General features: G+C 39.4%; 1 protein-coding gene across 4 annotated transcripts in view; it reads left to right on the forward strand.

The window, feature by feature from the left end:
- Positions 1–18,770, forward strand: part of FAM221A (family with sequence similarity 221 member A) — a 33,282-nt gene extending 14,512 nt beyond the window's left edge. The window contains exons 4-8 of one of the 4 annotated variants that reach the window (XM_023639379.2): positions 121–327; positions 12,661–12,765; positions 14,587–14,669; positions 16,089–16,173; positions 18,267–18,770. In XM_023639379.2, the coding sequence (XP_023495147.2) occupies positions 121–327; positions 12,661–12,765; positions 14,587–14,669; positions 16,089–16,173; positions 18,267–18,289 (503 nt within the window). In that variant the 3' untranslated portion in view covers positions 18,290–18,770. Of the gene's footprint in view, positions 1–120; positions 328–12,660; positions 12,766–13,308; positions 14,670–16,088; positions 16,174–18,266 lie in introns of all 4 variants that reach the window. The other 3 variants (XR_011437878.1, XM_023639380.2, XM_023639382.2) reach the window with 3 other exon arrangements.

Below are 18,770 nucleotides of genomic sequence, written 5' to 3' on the forward strand. Positions count from 1 at the left end.
CCAGAGGACTGTGTATGAGGGATCCAGATTCAGGTGATTTTGGCTAAGCTAAGCATTTTTAGGGCAACAGCTCAGTACCTATATTTAGAAACATTTACTTTCCTTTACATCTTAATTCAGGTTCCAAGTGTTCAGGATTCCATAGTTGCTTCACTTGTGCTTGTGGTCAGCCTGCATATGCCCATGACACAGTAGTGGAAACTAAGCAAGAAAGACTGGCTCAGGGAAAACCAGTGGGACAGGATGTTCCTTATGCAGCAATGGGAGGATTAACTGGCTTCAGCTCACTTGCAGAAGGCTACATGCGATTAGATGACAGTGGAATTGGTAAGTGATGATATATGAAATGTGAGTTTGTCATATTGTTTTATGTGTGCTAACAATATGAAGCCTTATATTTGTTTAGCACTTTATGTTCTTCATGTTTTATTTCAGAAAGCATTCTCTCCTTTGATTTTTATTTTTTAAAAAGGTTTTATTGCCACTATGCAATCTATAGTTATTATAGAAAACTTAGAAAACACAAGAGAAAATATCACTTCTACCCCAGTACTCATACCCAAATTCTAACCCATAACCCCATTGTCTGTCATAGCTGAATAATACTTCTTTAACTTGATATGATACAGTTTACCTAAACTACTACCCTATTGTATGCAGTTTTTGCCATTGTAACCATCTCATTTTGGAAACATGGGCTTATGTCCATGTGTGCATATGGTACACATATGTATACATGTTATCACATCTATAGTAATGTATACACACATGCATGTGTGTCTGTACATGTATGTGCACATATACATCTGCTTGTATATGTAAAAGTTTTAAGTAATGTAGGGAAAAGTTTGCTTGGTTATATCTCGAACTGTTGAAGGAAGCTGGATCCCTCTGAATTGAGTGGGATTGGGGAGAAGAATATGGTTCCTGTTTATTTTAAATATTTGTGTGTGTATGGATTTTTTTTACAAGTATTTGTTTTATTTTTTCATTACAAAAATTACGTAAATATAAATGAATATTTTGTTATAAAAGATTTTAACAAGAGAAATGAAGTATAAGGCCCCCTTGAATACTTCTCTTTACCCCAGATTCTTTCCCAGAGGGTAATTTGCTGTCATCAGTTGATATGTATTTTTCTTTTTTTTTTTATTAAGGTTATGAAAGTTAACATCCTTGTGAAATTACAGTTGTACATCATTATTAGTCATGTTGTAGGTACACCACTTCACCCCTAGTGCCCTCCCCCAACCCCCCTTTCCCCTGGCAACCACTGATCAGTTCTCTTTGTCCATATGTTAACTACCACCTATGAGTGGAGTCATACAGAGTTCGTCTTTCTCTGTCTGGCTTATTTCACTCAACATAATACCCTCAAGGTCTATCCATGTTGTTGTGAATGGGACGACTTTGTCCTTTTTTATGGCTGAGTAGTATTCCATTGTATATATATACCACATCTTCTTTATTCAATCATCAGTTGCTGGGCACTTAGGTTGGTTCCATGACTTGGCTATTGTGAATAGTGCTGCAATGAACATAGGGGTGCATGGAACTTTTGGAATTGCTGATTTCAGGTTCTTAGGATAGATACCCAGTAGTGGGATGGCTGGGTCATAAGGTTTTTCTATTCTTAACTTTTTGAGGAATCTCCATACTGTTTTCCATAGTGGCTGCACCAGTTTGCCTTCCCACCAACAATGTCTCAGTGTTCCCTTTTCTCCACAACCTCTCCAACATTTGCCACTCTTGATTTTGGATATTTTTGCCATTCTAACAGGTGTAAGGTGATATCTTAGTGTAGTTTTGATTTGCATTTCCCTGATGATTAGTGATGATGAGCATCTTTTCATGTGTCTATTGGCCATCCGTGTATCTTCTTTGGAGAAATGTCTGTTCATGTCCCCTGCCCATTTTGTAATTGGGTTGTTTGATTTTTTATTGTTGAGTTGTGTGAGTTCTTTGTATATTATGGAGATTAACCCTTTGTTGGATAAATAACTTGTGAATATTTTTTCCCAACTAGTGGGCTGTTTTTTTGTTTCAATCCTGTTTTCCCTTGCCTTGAAGTAGCTCTTTAGTCTGATGAAGTCCCATTTGTTTATTCTTTCTATTGTTTCCCTCATGTGAGGGGTTATGGTGTCCGAAAAGATTCTTTTGAAGCTGATGTCAAAGAGTGTACTGCCGATATTCTCTTCTAGAAGACTTATTGTTTCAGGCCTAATCTTTAGGTCTTTGATCCATTTTGAGTTTATTTTAGTAAATGGTGAAAAAGAATGGTTGATTTTCATTCTTTTACATGTGGCTTTCCAGTTTTCCCAGCACCATTTGTTGAAGAGACTTCCTTTCCTCCATTGTAGGCCCTCAGCTCCTTTGTCAAAGATTAGCTGTCCATAGATGTGTGGTTTTATTTCTGGGCTTTCAATTCTGTTTCATTGATCTGTGCATCTGTTTTTGTACCAGTACCATGCTGTTTTGATTACTGTAGCTTTGTAGTATGTTTTGAAGTCAGGGATTGTGATGCCTCCAGCTTTGTTCTTCTTTTTCAGGATTGCTTTAGCAATTTGGGGTCTTTTGTTGCCCCATATGAATTTTAGGATTCTTTGTTCAATTTCTGTAAAGAATGACATTGGAATTCTGATTGGGATAGTGTTGAATCTGTAGATTGCTTTAGGTAGTATGGACATTTTAACTATGTTTATTCTTCCAATCCATGTACATGGAATGTCTTTCCATCTCTTTATGTCGTCGTCGATTTCTTTCAAGAAGGTCTTGTAGTTTTCATTGTATAGATCTTTCACTTCCTTGGTTAAATTTATCCCAAGGTATTTTATTCTTTTTCTTGCGATCGTGAATGGGATTGAGTTCTTGAGATCTTTTTCTGTTAGTTCATTGGTAGCATATAGAAATGCTACTGATTTATGCAAATTGATTTTATACCCTGCAACTTTGCTGTAGTTGTTGATTGTTTCTAATAGTTTTTCTATGGATTCTTTGGGGTTTTCTATATATAAGATCATGTTGTCTGCAAACAGCGAGAGTTTTACTTCTTCGTTGCCTATTTGGATTCCTTTTATTTCTATTTCCTGCCGAATTGCTCTGGCCAAAACCTCCAGTACTATGTTGAATAAGAGTGGTGAAAGTGGGCACCCTTGTCTTGTTCCTGTTCTGAGAGGGATGGGTTTCAGTTTTTGTCCATTGAGTATGATGTTGGCTGTGGGTTTGTCATATATGGCCTTTATTATGTTGAGGTACTTTACTTCTATACCTATTTTATTGACAGTTTTTATCATAAATTGATGTTGGATCTTGTCAAATGCTTTCTCTGCATCTTTTGAGATGATCATGTGGTTTTTGTTTCTCATTTTGTTAATGTAGTGAATCACGTTGATTGACTTGCAGATGTCGAACCATCCCTGTGTCCCTGGTATAAATCCCACTTGATCATGGTGTGTAATCTTTTTGATATATTGCTGTATTCGGTTTGCCAAAATTTTGTTGAGGATTTTTGCATCTATGTTCATCAGTGATATTGGCCTGTAGTTTTCCTTCTTTGTGTTGGCCTTGTCAGGTTTGGGGATCAGGGTAATGTTGGCTTCATAGGATGTATTAGGGAGTGCTCCATCTTCCTCTATTTTCTGGAATAGTTTGAGAAGGATAGGTATTAAATCTTCTTTGAATGTTTGGTAGAATTCTCCAGAGAAGCCATCTGGTCCTGGACTCTTATTTTTGGGGAGGTTTTTGATTACTGTTTCTATTTCTTTACTTGAGATTGGTCTATTCAGATTCTCTATTTCTTCCTGATTCAGTTTGGGTAGGTTGTATGAGTCTAGGAATTTACCCATTTCTTCTAGGTTGTTCAATTTGTTGACGTATAGTTTTTCATGGTATTCTCTTATGATCCTTTGTATTTCTTTGGTATCTGTTGTGATTTCTCCTCTCTCGTTTCTAATTTTATTTATTTGAGATTTCTCTCTTTTTTTTTTAGTGAGTCTGGCTAAGGGTTTGTCGATTTTGTTAATTTTTTCGAAGAACCAACTCTTTGTTTCATTGATCCTTTCTACTGTTTTTTTTGATTCAATATCATTTATTTCTGCTCTAATTTTTATTTCCCTCCTTCTACTGACTTTGGGCTTTGTTTGTTCTTCTTTTTCTAATTCTGTTAGGTGTTGTTTGAGGTTGTTTATGTAAGATTTTTCTTACTTATTGAGGTGAGCCTGTATTGCAATGAATTTCCCTCTTAGGACTGCCTTTGCTGCGTCCCAAATAATTTGGTACAGTGTGTTTTTATTTTCATGTATTTCCAGATAATGTTTGATTTCTTTTTTAATTTCTTCAATAATCCATTGTTTGTTCAGTAGCATGTTGTTTAGTCTCCACATTTTTGGCCCTTTCCCAGCTTTATTCTTGTAGGTGATTTCTAGTTTCATAGCATTATGATCAGAAAAGATGCTTGATATTATTTCAACCCTCTTGAACTTATTGATGCTTGCTTTGTTTCCCAAGATATGGTCTATCCTTGAGAATGTTCCATGCGCACTTGAGAAGAATGTGTAACCTGCTGTTTTTGGATGAAGTGTCCTATATATATCTATTAGGTCCATCTGATCTAATTTTTCATTTAATTCTATAATTTCCTTGTTGATTTTCTGTCTGGATGATCTGTCCATTGGTGTTAATGGGGTGTTGAGGTCCCCTACTATTATTGTATTGCTGTTGATGTCTCCTTTTAGTTTTGTTAATAGTTTCTTTACGAATTTTGGTGCTCCTGTGTTAGGTGCGTATATATTTATAAGTGTTATGTCATCTTGGTGGAGCGTCCCTTTTATCATTATATACTGCCCCCTTTGTCTTTCTTTATCTGTTTTGCTTTGAAGTCTACTTTGTCTGATATAACTCTGGCAACACCTGCTTTCTTTTGTTCATTATTAGCTTGGAGTATTGTCTTCCATCCCTTTACTTTGAGTCTGTGTTTGTCTTTGGGGCTGAGGTGTGTTTCCTGGAGGCAGCATATTGTTGGATCTTGTTCTTTGATCCATCCTGCCACTCTGTGCCTTTTGATTGGAGAGTTCAATCCATTCACGTTTAGAGTGATTATTGAAACGTGGGGGCCTACTGTTGCCATTTTATCACTTGTTTTCTGGTTCTTTTGCATTTTGTCCTGATGGAGAGCTGTTACTTTGTGTTATTGTCCTTCTGCTTATCTCCTTTGTTCTGGATTTTGTAACCCCTTTCCTTTTTTTGATTTTTCAGGAATGAGGTTCTTCCTGAGCATTTCTTGAAGAGGAGGTTTTGTGGTGATGAACTACCTTAACTTTTGTTTATCTGGGAAAGTTTTTATTTCTCCATCGTATTTGAAGGATATTTTCGCTGGGTAGAGTATTCTTGGCTGCAGGTTTTTGTCCTTCATAGTTTTGTTTTGAATATTTCATTCCAATCTCTTCTAGCCTGTAAGGTCTCTCCTGAGAAATCTGCTGATAGCCTTATGGGGTTTCTTTTGTAAGTTATTTTCTTCTGCCTGGCGGCCCTTAGTATTTTCTCTTTGTTGTTGACTTTTGCTAGTTTCACTACTATATGCCTTGGGGTTGGTCTTCTTGCGTTAATAAAGTTTGGAGATCTATTGGCTTCTGTCACATGAAGTTCCATCTCTCTTCCCAAGTTTGGAAAGTTCTCAGCTATTATTTCTTTGAACAGGCCTTCTGCCCTCTTCTCCTTCTCTTCTCCCTCTGGTATACCTATAATCCTTATGTTGCATCTCCTAATTGAGTTGGATAATTCTTGGAGAGTTTCTTCATTTCTTTTTAGTCTTAGTTCTCTCTCCTCCTCTGCCTGCAGCATTTCTGTATTCCTATTCTCCAAATTGCTAATTCTGTCCTCCATATTATCGACCCTACTGTTCAGAGAGTCCAGATTTTTCTTAATCTCCTCCATTGTGTTCTTCATCTCCAGTATTTCTAATTGGTTCTTCTTTATAGTGTCAAGCTCTTTTGTGACATAGCTCCTGAACTCATTGAGTTGTCTATCTGAATTCTCTTTTAACTCATTGAGGTTTTTAATAATGGCAGTTTTGAAATCATCGTCATTTAGGTTATAGATTTCATTGTCTTTGGGATTGTTTTCTGGGTGCTTATCATTTTCCTTCTGTTCTGGAGATTGAATATATTTTTTCATACTGCTTGATGGTGTGGATTTGTGCCTCTGCATAGAGATAGAGTTTAGTCGCTGCTTCCACTTGTTGCGACTGGTGTGTGTGGGGGGGCAGCTGTTTAGACTGCACCAACCAGGTACCCTGTCAGCTGTTACTGACTAGACCTGGACCCCTCCTCGTAGTCACAGTGGTACTATGGGGTCCCTCGTCGGTTGTGGGGGCAATTGCAAGGGGGCCTCAGGCTGCTGATGCCTACTGTTGCAGCCCACTTAGACACGCTCCCTCCTTGTGGTGTGCAGCAGTGTTGTGGGCTTTCCCAGCAACCAGGAGCAGGATCACCTATAATCGCTGCTTTGTCCCTAACAGAGCCCACAAGATCACACTTGTCCACTATAGGTCCCAGCAGAGCTATGGGTATCTTCTGAAGTCTGTCGTTAGCTCACCTAGCTGTGCTACTTTTGCCCCAGGGCCTTCCCGCCTTGCGATTGCCAGTCAGGACCTCTCCACTAGTGCTGTGCAGAGGCTTTCGCTGAGGCTGCTGTAGGAACCTGGAGTTCCCCCCGGGCTACGTAGCCGTTTCACCAGAGCTCCACTCTGCCCCACTCCACTCTCACGGGATCTCTGGGAGCCCCTTGCCTCGTCTGGATCATGGCCAGAGTCCGTGGGCCTGGCAGTGGCTTGTAAGCTGCTGCCTTGTGGGGAATTCTGCTCTAGGGAGCTTCCTGGTGTTCTGAATGCTGGGTGGGGGCTCCCAGCTAATGGTGAGCAGAGGCTTTCCCTGCCGGGGGGGTGCAGGACCCCGGAACCTCCCCCTGAGCCACAGAGCCGGGTGCTGGAGCTCCAACCCTGTCCCCAAGCACGTCCACGGGAAGTCCCGTGTGCCGGAGACCGTGGGCCCAGCAGCAGCTTGCAGTCTGGTGCTGTGCCAGGGAATCCGCCCACTGGGAGCTTCCCTTTGTCCTGGATTCTGGACGTGGCCTCCTTGCTAATGGTGAGCAGAGGCTTTCCCTGCCGGGGAGGTGTGGGACCCCGGAGCCTCCCCCCGGGCCGCAGATCCAGGCACTGGAACTCCAACCGTGTCCCCAAGCACGTCTACGGGAAGTCTGGGTTTCCCCCTGCACTGACCCGTGTGCTGGAGACCGTGGGCCCAGCAGCAGCTTGCGGTCTGGTGCCGTGCTGGGGAATCCGCCTGCTGGGAGCTTCCCTTTGTTCTGGATTCTGGGCGGAGCCTCCCTGCTAATGGCAAGCGGAGGCCTTCCCTGCTGGTGGGTGCGGGACCCTGGGGATTCCCCCTGGGCTTAGGTGTAATCGTGGGGGGCTTGAGTAGGGCTGTTGTCACCTGTTTCCACCGTCGCTCCGCTGGTGAGTGCACACTCCCGCCCTTGGTGTGTGGCGATGCTATGGGGGAGTCTGCTGGAAGAGAGCCTCCTGCAGGAACTAGGCTGTCCGGGGGTCGGGGGTCGGGGTCAGGCTCAGAGAGTTTTCACCTATTTCCACCTCCTCCCAGGGGGAAGTCCGTCCACCTTCCGATGTATAGTAGTACGAGACTCTTAGGTGTCTTGAGATGCTATCTGGATATCCTTTGTTAATTGGTGAATGTCCAATTAGTTGTAGATTTGACAGGGGAGAGACAAAGAAGACCACTCATTCCGCCATCTTGGTCCTGCCTATTATCACACTGTTATTGCAATTGTCCTCTTAATTGGGTTGGTACCCAGTGTAGCTGGTTGCTAGGCTCAGGGGCGTACAGTTGTGATAGGCGTGAGGCCAACAAGGCTGATGTCAGTTCTCTTAGGAGTGCGGCTGAGTAAGGCTAGCCCTTGGCATGGAGGCACTCAGTTGTTTCAGGGTTTGGAAGGTGGGGCTGGTCCTTTTTATGGCTGTTTGTGAAATACAGGTCTTCTGCTGCTGATAAGCCTCAACCCTCTCTGGACCACATACACTGTCAGCACAGTCCTAGTCTGTGTACACTTCTCAACCCCCTGGAGCGTACCCTACTGCCACACTGCAGAGGCCCCCACCTCTGCCCCAATGCCCCCCAGAGTTCACCAGGTCCTCACACAAGCCCTGCCCCACAGAGGCAGACACCTTTGCCTGCCTGTAGAGGATCAAGGCATTCAGTCAATGCAGGCTGAAAAGTAGCCTGAGGGCTTGCTGTTAGGTGGGGCCAGTCCCTAGGGCAGGTTGCCTGCCCTGGCTGAACTGGATTAAATCTGTGCTCTAGTGGGTGTGGCAGACCCCTGGGCTAACAGCCCAAGGGATGCACCTGAATGGCCCCCACCTGTGTCCGTATCAGCACGCCTGGACCAGCTCAGAACAACGGCCCCCACCAATGTCTCTGTCTCCGGAGAGGATCCTCCTCTCACCAAGATGCCCCCCAGAGCCCACCAGGTGAGTCTCGTTTCACCAAAGGACAGTCAGCCTTCTCTATGGTGATTTTAGGTTTCTGCAATGAGTGAGTTTGTGCGTGGCCCCTTTAAGACCCGGATCTTTTCAGCTTTCGTCCGATAGCTTTTCTCGGGCTGTCCTCACTGCAGTTAATAGCCAGCAAACCCAGACAGTAAGACCCCCCTTCTCAGTTGGGCTAAGTACAAAGGATGGTTATAGCAGTATTGTCCCGCTCCGGACCTCACTCCTCCAGGGAGGGCTGCGTACCTTAGGTTGGCTCCTGCCTGGCCAGCTGAGAAGCTCCGCTGCTCCCATAGGTGGCTTTTGTCCTCTCTAGCCAGAGTTACTGCCTCTTCTGCTTTCGTCAGGACTGTCCCTTGTTGTGGGGGTTCTTTTTGTCCAGTTTTCAGTTTTCAATCCAGGGTGATTCTTCCTAAAATTGTTGTAACCTGGTTGTGTTTGTGGGAGGAGGCGAGTTCAACGTCTGCTCACAGCGCCATCTTGACGAGAACTCTATGTATTTTTCTTTTTAACATACATTTTTATAGTTTACTTTTTTTTTTAACTTAGAAAAATTTTGAAGGCTTATTATGTCAGGACACACAAATCTACTTAATTCTTTTTAACTGCTGCATGGTATTCCACCTATAGATATATCAGTTTACCTAAACCATTTTCTTTATGGCATTAATCTAAAATTTCCATTTTTTTCCTTTACAAACAATTATGGCAAAAAAATCCTTGAACTTATTTCCTTGTACACTATGTGAATATGACTCTAAGATAGATATAGAAAAGTGGAATAGTTGGGTTGAAGTGTGTGCAGGAGTGAAATTTTAGTACCTTCTGTGAAATCATCTAATAATGCTGTACTTGTTTCTACTTCCCCCAGTGATGTTTTAGTTTACCTCTTTCCTCTTGTTTATGCTGATCATTGATGTCATTAAACTTATTTTTACCAGTCTGATGTGTGAAAACGTTATTGTTGTTTCAGTTTTATTTCCCCGGTTGTTAGTGGGATGAGAGTCTTCTCATATTTATTTGTCTTCCTACTTTCTTTTTTTAAATTCTTTTAATTTTATTTATTTATTTTTTGAGGAAGATTAGCCCTGAGCTAACATCTGCTGCCAATCCTCCTCTTTTTGCTGAGGAAGACTGGCCCTGAGCTAACATCTGTGCCCATTTTCCTCTACTTTATATGTGGGACGCCTTCCACAGCTTGGCTTGCCAAGTGGTGCCATGTCCGCACCGGGGATCCAAACCGGTGAACCCTAGGCCACCAAAGTAGAATGTATGAACTTAACTGCTGCGCCACTGGGCTGGCCTCCGGCCTTCTTACTTTCTATTCATACACTTTGCTCATTTTTCTGGTTTTATCTTTTCTCATTGATTTATAGGAAATCTTGTTATATATTCTGTATACTAATCCTTTGTTATTTATCTTGCAGCATTTCTTCTAATCTATCATTTTGTGTTATTCTTTTTTTTTTTTTTTATCAGTTTTTAAATTCTGGAGGCAAGCCTTCCCTACTCCAATTTCATAAATATGTTCTCCTTCATTTACCTTTAATACTTTTTTGTTTGTTTTTATGTTTAGCTTTTTCATGTATCTGAAATTTATTTTTTTGTGAAAGTGTGAGGTGTACATAACTTCAGTTTTTGTCCAAATTGATGGCAAGTTATCCAAGCACCATTCTTTCCCAAATAATTTGAAACTTGATTTTTATAATATTCTGTCATACTCTCTATTTTGTGCCATTGCCCTATTTGTCTATCCTATACCAATATTACATGTTTTAAGTTATTATTCTTCATAGTGTGTTTTGATATTTGGTATGGTAAATTCCTCCTGTTTATGTTCTCTTGTCAAGATTGCCTTCATATGTTTGTGCATTTTCTCTTCTCGGTAATTTTATAACTGGCTTGTTAAGTTCCATAAATAAATTCTCTTTCAATTTTCATGGGTGCATGATTGTATTAGGTTCATGCAATAGATACAGAAAACCAAGTTACCAGTGGCAAAAAGTAGTGATGATAATGATGTTGTTGATGATGGTTGCAGCTTTGTACTGCCAGGGTCGTTCCAGCCTCTTTACATCTATTAGCTCATTTAATCCTCATAACAACTCTGAGGTGCTATTATTAATCCTGTTTTACAGATGAGGAAACTTAGCACGGAGAAGTGAAGCATGTTGTTCTGTGTTATTCAGCTAGTAAGTGTTAGAGTTGGGTTCAACCCAGAAATTGTTCCGGGCTCATTAGTCTGCCTTGTTGTTGGTTTCTGTGCAGCTGCCGTATTGTTTTGATTACTACAGCTTTATAGTAAATTAGTATTTATGACTTCATTTTAATATTTCAGAATTTTCATGACCTGTTCTTACCTTTTCTTTCAGAACTTTGGCATCATTTTTTAAAACATTCTGTTGTTATAAAACATACTATTATTATAAAAACGTTATTTTAGTTGATGTCACATTGAATGTATAGATTAATGTAGGAAGAATTGATATTTTAAAATACTGAGTCTGTTCATTTATTCATCTTCTATGTAGCTAAGTGGAATTCTACAGTTGTCTTCATAAAAGTTCTGCATAATTCTTAATTTTATTTCTAGGTATTTCATCTTTGTTTTTTAATAGCTATAATACCTGAGTTTTTTTCTTTCCTTTATATTTTCCAGCTGATTATTGTTTGTTTATCTGAAAGCAAATGTTTTATGCTGCTTTTGTTACCAGTCATTATTACTTAATCTTAGAGTTTTAAGTAAATGTTTAGTTGATTTTACAAATAATGATATTTTTGCGTCTACTTTTGCAATATTTATGACTCCTTACTCTTGACTAATCAAAATGGCTGGTACTTCAGAATAATGCTAAGCAGTAGTGGTAGTAGTGGCATCTTTGCCTTTTTGTGACTGCTAGTATTTTATCACTTCAGGATCTTATAATATAAAGAAGGAAAACCTCCTCCCCTTTCTGGCCCCTGCGGGAAGGTGATGTGAAGAAAGGGGAGAGTGAGGAGAGGAACAGAATGTGTTTTTGTCTTGATTTCAGATGTGAGGGAGCTTGGGGCAGAGGGCCATCTGCTCTGTCAGCCATGTAGTCCTGGACAGAGATGACTTCTTGCTGGAATTTGTTCCTTTATGATGTGGAAGGAGTCCATAATTCTCAGCTCTTAGGGGGTGCTTGGAAGGCAGCTGAACTGTCAGGCAGTGTGTCATAGCCTAGGGCAAAGGTGACCCCAGAGCAGAGCTAGAGGTGGGTCCCCTGAGCTCTGGAGGATTCAACAGAGGAAGTGGCAGGCATCAAGTGGTCTGTAGTGGTCGTGAGAGCAAGCATGAGGTTACCAGGCCCTACCAAGCTGAGAGACTAAATTATAGCCTACACCAGCCTTGAGCGTTTGAGATCAGCAGTGCGTGCAGCAACCAGAGGACAGCACAAGGACCTGACCCGACCTAAGCCTCCTCTTACATTCCCACAAGCCACATGAGAGGAGCTGCAGAGAAAGGGGGCAGGAATCTGAAAGACCGAGCTATTGTCCCACGCTGTTTATGTTATAAGAAAGGATTAACTTTTGAAACCAAATAGGACTGAAAGTTCATTTCCTTCCCTCTACCTGCGGTGTGGGGAGAGGGATGTGGGGAGGTGTGGTTTGTGAAGAAGATAGAGCTCTTATAAATTTTCTCTACAGCTTCCTAATTTTTGGTCCAAAAGTCAATGTATGTAGCAGTTGTGGTTTGGGATTGTGGACGTTTCCTCATTTCACTGAAGAAGTTTTCTTTATTTTTCATACTTTGTTTTTAGATGGTTTCCTAGTGAGGAATAGAGTAAAAATATACTTAATCTGACGACTTCAACTAGAGGGTTATCGCACATATCTTGCTTTTGGTAGTGTTTTCTATGCTGATACACCATTAATTTTCTGCATATTTTTTTTCTTGTGAAAAAGGTCTCTGACAAATGCAAAAATACTTTTACCTTTTTGTCTTTACTTTATGTGGCAGATAAAAATCTAAATAAAAATTTCCTTTTTACAGATTTTGCTGAAGTTCACATTTGAAATAACTTCTTTGTATCTGAACAAATAGAGATTTGATTTTCATTCTTCATATATTTTGTTCTCAGGTGCACCTTCAGTTGAAGTTTTAGACTCTCCAGTTACGGCCAGGGACCACCCATTTCTAAAAGCATTTCAAGCATCATCTAGTTCTCCAGAAACACTAACAGATGGTAATGAAATTGGGAAATATTTCTGGTTGTAGTAAATAAGAATACAGATTGATTCATTTTCTAGATATCACTCTTTTTTTTTTAGTATTACCACAGTTTGATTATCACTTTATTTTTATATTGGCCAGGCACTGAGAAAAAGCAAGGAACTTCATTTTTTTATTGGGAAAAATTGCTAAATCTGAGAATTATGAAGATTCTGGTAATACAGTAATTGGAAGTTTTGAAACCATACTGTGGTCCACGTTATTGCTTTGCTGTCTGAGAGAGTCCTCTAGTGGACTAATTGCTTCGATCCTTTAGGCTCTCTCAAGCAGGATGTAATCCAGTGATAACTCTAGGTTAGCAAGGTTTTATCACTTATAAATTATACATAAAAATGAATAGAATCCATTCTAAGTGCAAATATTCTATTTCCTTTGTTGAAAAGAAGAATAAAAACATTGAAGAAGGAATTCACATGATTAATTAGGTATTGAATGTTTAAAAATATTTTAAAATGAGGATTTTCTTTGATTTATTTGTATTTTCGTACCTTTCCAGATATCCTGACTTTCTCCACAAGGGATTCTAAGGCAGCTTACAAAAACGACACACAATGAAGTGATGATAAATTGTAGAGAGAAGTAAGAAATCAGAACCAAGAAAAATGACACAGTTGTGTCAGCTTTCGAGGTTGATATAATTGCTGCATTAAGCTTCAGTTTTGACTTGAGTGTAGTGGCAGCCAAGGCACAAAGGAAGGTGCCATCCGTTAAATGTTTTTCATTATTAGCAAGGAGGAAACATGAGTTCTCAGTGCTAATGAAAGTTGTACCAATGTTGGATTTTAAAGACATCTATATAGTGACCCTCAATGATGCAGTGGCCCAAGGTCCTTAAAACTTTTTTTCAGCAAATGCAGCATATGTTGCCCATTCCTAATAGTCACCCAAAATGGTAATATACCATTTTGCCAGATAAATGGTAACATATCATTGAAATGCAACTCAATGAAGGTGATTCTGCAAGAGGCTTAGCTCAAATGGTCCGACATGATCCAGGGAAAGACCCAGGGTTTTCAGATGAATGGATAGATAGCATATATTCAAAGCAATTTTTCTTATTTTTCTCAACAAGACTTTTGTTAGATAGTTGATAGAGTGTGATTATACTCTGTGGTGATTATCTGGAGTTATGTGATTTTCGTGTTGCTGGTTGAGGGTGAATTCACATTCTTTAAAAACTAGACAGGTGTTCAGGTTGATATTCTATTTTGGATATGAAGGGACCCAAACAAGACACTTTGGTGTCTTTTTTGTAGTCTCATTCATGAGGGCTCCACCATCATGACCTAATCATCACCAAAGGCCTCACGTCCTAAGACCGTCACATTGGGTATTAGGATTTCAACATATGAATTTTGGGGGGACACACACATTCAGACCATAGCATAAACCTTCTATAATTACTTCTGTGCATTACTTGTTACAGTGATACATGAATTTCTATAAAATATATCTATATTATCTATAAATTATCTATAAAATATAAAATGTAGTCGAACAGAGCTAAATGTGCTCTTATGTGAAATAGCTATATGGTGTTAATAACCAGTTGAATATTTGAAGAGTGTTTGCCAATGAAAATTACTTTTGTCTTATGAAGCTCTGCTTTCTAAAAAGGATTTAGGTGGTAGGATTTATTATCCATTTAGACCATTTCTGGTTTGAAAACTAAAAAATTATTACCAGGTAGGAGAAAAGTTTTCTTTCTGTTTTTTATTTCAAGAGAATTTATAATTATATAAATATATTATTTAGATTTTTTTTGCCTTATTAGTAGGTACAAGTAGTCGGGTTTCTTCCTTAAGGAGACCTGAAGAGGACGATATGGCTTTCTTTGAAAGACGGTACCAGGAAAGGGTAAGCCTGTGGGGAAATCTGCTTACATTAAGCATTTACCTGTAACAAAGATACTGTGGAATGATTCTATATTGATTATGGATCATCATTAAAAATAATTCATAAAGCCTTAGAGTTGGTGTTAGATCTTGAGGCTTATTTAGAACAATTCAGAGAGAAACAGGACTAATGAATAATACTATATGTAATACATTGGTTAATTTATGGAGGTCATACATATTGACAAAATATACAAATAAAATTGTCACTAATAAACATCAACCATCAGCAGATTCATAAATTATATGTTTCTTGAATTCTTAATATGTAGTATTTCTTCTTAGTGGCTTCTAGGCATATCTAGACTCAAGTTAAAATTACCCAGCAGCCTTTAAGAAACACAACACTAAACATAAACATATTTTAACAATTTCCAGGGCTCAACAACTACAATATTGATGTGTTCCTAGCTTTCAGCAATGATAACTTTCATCAGTTCTCTAACACACTGTAAAATCTTTGGGGATAACCATAGTATTTTATTCTTCTTTGTATTTTCCCCAGAACTATGTGCCGTGCCTAGTACTTAATACATTTTCAATAAATATTTATGGAAAATTGAAAAAATAAACACAGATATAATAGATATTTGCTTTCATACGCATCGTCTACTTAGACATTTGATGCGGTCATGGCAGCATTCATATTTGAGAGTTTTGTTTTGTTTTTGTTTATGGCCAGATGAAAGGATGTTGGCTTGATGAGGTATGGGGGATGGTAACCAGCCGTATGGGACATTCCCTTTTGTGGGCTTTTATTATCTTTCTCACTAGGTAATAAGCGCCCTGAAAGTAAAGGCACTCTTGTCACTTTTTATTGTATCCTCTATAACACTTATACAAGAGCTTGTTGAGTACCTGATGTTGTGGAAAAAGATGGCCGTTAAATAAATTCACCATCCAAGAGCAGAGGGAGTGAGTAGGGGACAGAGTTTAGCTTGGTTGTCCTGATGAAGAATTTTGCAGTGGACAGGGAGAGTCCTGGATATGATTTTAGGCAGAGCCTGAAAGTAGAACTTTCTGCAGTGATGGAAATGTTCTGTATCTGTGCTGTCTCCATTCATCATATGTGGCTGTATAAGCCTAAATTTAAATAAATTAAAATTTAAAATTTGTCTCCTCAGTCACACTAGCCACATTTCAAGTGCTCAGTAGCCACATGGGCTAGTGGCTACCTTATTGGACAGCGCAGAAAGTTCTTTTGGAAAGCTCTGGTTTAAGGGAAAGAAGTGGTAGTAGGATCTCAGGGAGGGAGATGAAATGGTCAGAATGAGGGAAGAAAAGGCTATTTTTGCAGCATCATCAAGGATAGACTTTTAATCAACTTAGTCTCTGTCCTTGAAACACAAGCGTTCACAGCTGAATTTGTTTTTCCTCATAGGCTTATGAGGGACGGCGTTCTAGAACTCCTTCCTTCCCTCCTCCAAAAGCCTGGGTAGTGTTGACTGCGTCGAAAACATCCCACGGTATTTGCTTGTGGAAGATAATAGGGGCAGTTCTTATTTGTGAATGTTTTAGACGATGTACCTGGCCCATCCAGACTGCTTATTATAGGTAGACCCAGGATTTATGGATTTATGAGATGTGGTTACAACTCTCCAGCCTGTGCGATTTATGGATTTATGAGATACAGCTTATAAACTCTCCAGCCTGTGTGATTAATGGAGTATAAAAACTAAGAAGCTCGGGCCAGCCCGATGGTGCAGTGGTTAAGTGCGCACGCTCTGCTTTGGTGGCCTGGGGTTTGCTGGTTCCGATCCCGGGTGTGGACATGGCACCGCTTGGCAGGCCATGCTGTGGTAGGCATCCCACATATAAAGTAGAGGAAGATGGGCATGGATGTTAGCTCAGGGCCAGTCTTCCTCAGGAAAAAAGAGGAGGGTTGGCAGCAGTTAGCTCAGGGCTGATCCTCCTCCTCAAAAAAAAAAAACAACTAAGAAGCTCAAACCTAAACGACTTACTCTGAGCTGATGTGTATCATACACCTTGTTAGTACTCGTCTTTTACTTCAAAAAACAAGACATGTACCATTGAGGGAAAAATCTGATGGGTTCAGGGCCCTCTTAGAAAGCGGTGTACATCTGTATCTGGTTTTTGCTTGTATCCTTTGCTAATCAGTGGTAACATTTGGTGTGGGGAAGAACCTATGATTAGTGTGAGTCAGCTTTGATAATTAAAGCCTTCATGGTAACATGGTTTACTAACTACTTTTGGATATTATTGAGGAGTTGCTTCTTTTATGTAGCAGGTCAAATTATTTTCTTCTGCTGTGGAGACCCTTGGTCTTGTTTCCCCAAGCAAGGAGGATTTTATTAAGAAAACATTTATCAAACGTCACCTAGGTGCAAGGCACTGTGTTAGTCCCAGGACATTTTTTAAGAAAGGAGAAAAAAAAAAAAAAAGGAGGAGCAGGAGGAGCTTCTTTGCTCTTCGGACACTAGGTGGATGGATTTGCTAAATACTGTTTCAAATGAGCAAACACTGCTTTGGCTTTTGTTTGTTTAGCATCTTTGCTCTTTTTTGATGTTACTAAAAATCGAACACTGCCCTAAATGAGAGGGGAAAGGAGACTAGTATTTGTTGAGTGCTTATTAAGTGCCTAGATCTTTATATATATGATCTTATTTACACCTTTAGATCAATCCTGTGAAGTACCTATTACTATGACCATTTTTACAAATAGGAAAACTGTTGGTTAACTAGCTTGCCTCAAATGGTTAATAAATGGTAGAGGTAGGATTCAAATCCCCTTCTGACGCCAAAGCCTGTAATGTTTGCCCTAGAATAGGGTGTTCTCTGGAGGTCCTTCCTTCTGGTTTCTCGATGTTATTCCATCACCTTAGACAGAAGAGCCTCTGCCTCCACCCACCGTGCTCCATATTTTCTCCCCCGTTCTCTGCAGGGGTGAGGCAGCGGTGCTGCCTCTGGGAACTGTGCGTGTGAGTGCAAGTGGTAGTGAGGAAGAGGTGGGTGGACTTTGTGTTCTCTGGGGTCTTTTTTCCCATGGAAAGGGTGTATATGTTTCTCAAAGGTCAGAAGGTCGCTGCTTAGGGTATGCAGGCTTCTTCATTGCTTCAGTGACAATGAAAAAGGACAGCCTTCAGGAAGGAACTGTGGAAAGGTAGAAACAGGAATTACAGAAAACCATCTTTAAAGCAGACCATGTTCAGAGAGAATGCAGCTGGATTGGATGTATTATGTAACCCTGTAGGGAATGTACATAGGCTGGATGTAAGGTTAGGCATTTAAGTCCTTTTTTTTCCTTTAATTTTAATGGCAATTAAAATTAATGTATTCATTTTCTTCAAAGCAATATTCATTATATGTTATTTTTATTAAAATACTTCTGTGAAGTTGAAATCAAGCCATATTTTAAAAATGCAATTAGGTCCCTTCAACTATCAGATTTTGGCTTTGGTATTTAGGAGCTTAATAACTGCTAAATAACTGTGTGAAATGGCTGTGATAAATAAGACAAATACAAATGAGGTATGTGCAACCTTTTTTTCTTTAGAATATTTTACAGATGATTATATCAACAAATATTTTAAATTTTCAGATAAAAATGGAAAAGGCTGCTAAGCTGAAAGGAAAAGCACCATTGCCACCAACTACAAAACCTTCATGAAGATTATTGGGGAAATTAAAACCATGATCCAAATATGTCTCTTGTGTTTATTTTTTCCTCTATTTATTTGCTTCTTTTACTGTATAAAAATGTCTTTTTGGATGTTTCCTTAATTTATTTAAATAAGTGAAAATACCTTATATTACTTTTGTCAAAATTCATGATTTACTACTTTGTATATACTTTTTACCTCTCCTAACATATGAGGTTATTTTCATATTAGTCAAACCTGAAAATACAGTGAATATTTTTAGTCTATCATAATTTAACTTTTTCAGGCTTTTTAAAAAATTAAAGGTGTTATTGAGGGTTTTGAACAAATATAAAAGGGCCACTGTTTTCATTCAAAATAGTAAGTTAAAATCCTTAATTTCTTATCTTTCAAATTTCATAATGTTGATTTATGTTTTTAAATAAAACACTTTTAAAATTATA

This window comes from Equus caballus, chromosome 4, assembly GCF_041296265.1.
Source record: "Equus caballus isolate H_3958 breed thoroughbred chromosome 4, TB-T2T, whole genome shotgun sequence".
Classification (NCBI taxonomy): Eukaryota; Metazoa; Chordata; class Mammalia; order Perissodactyla; family Equidae; genus Equus; species Equus caballus.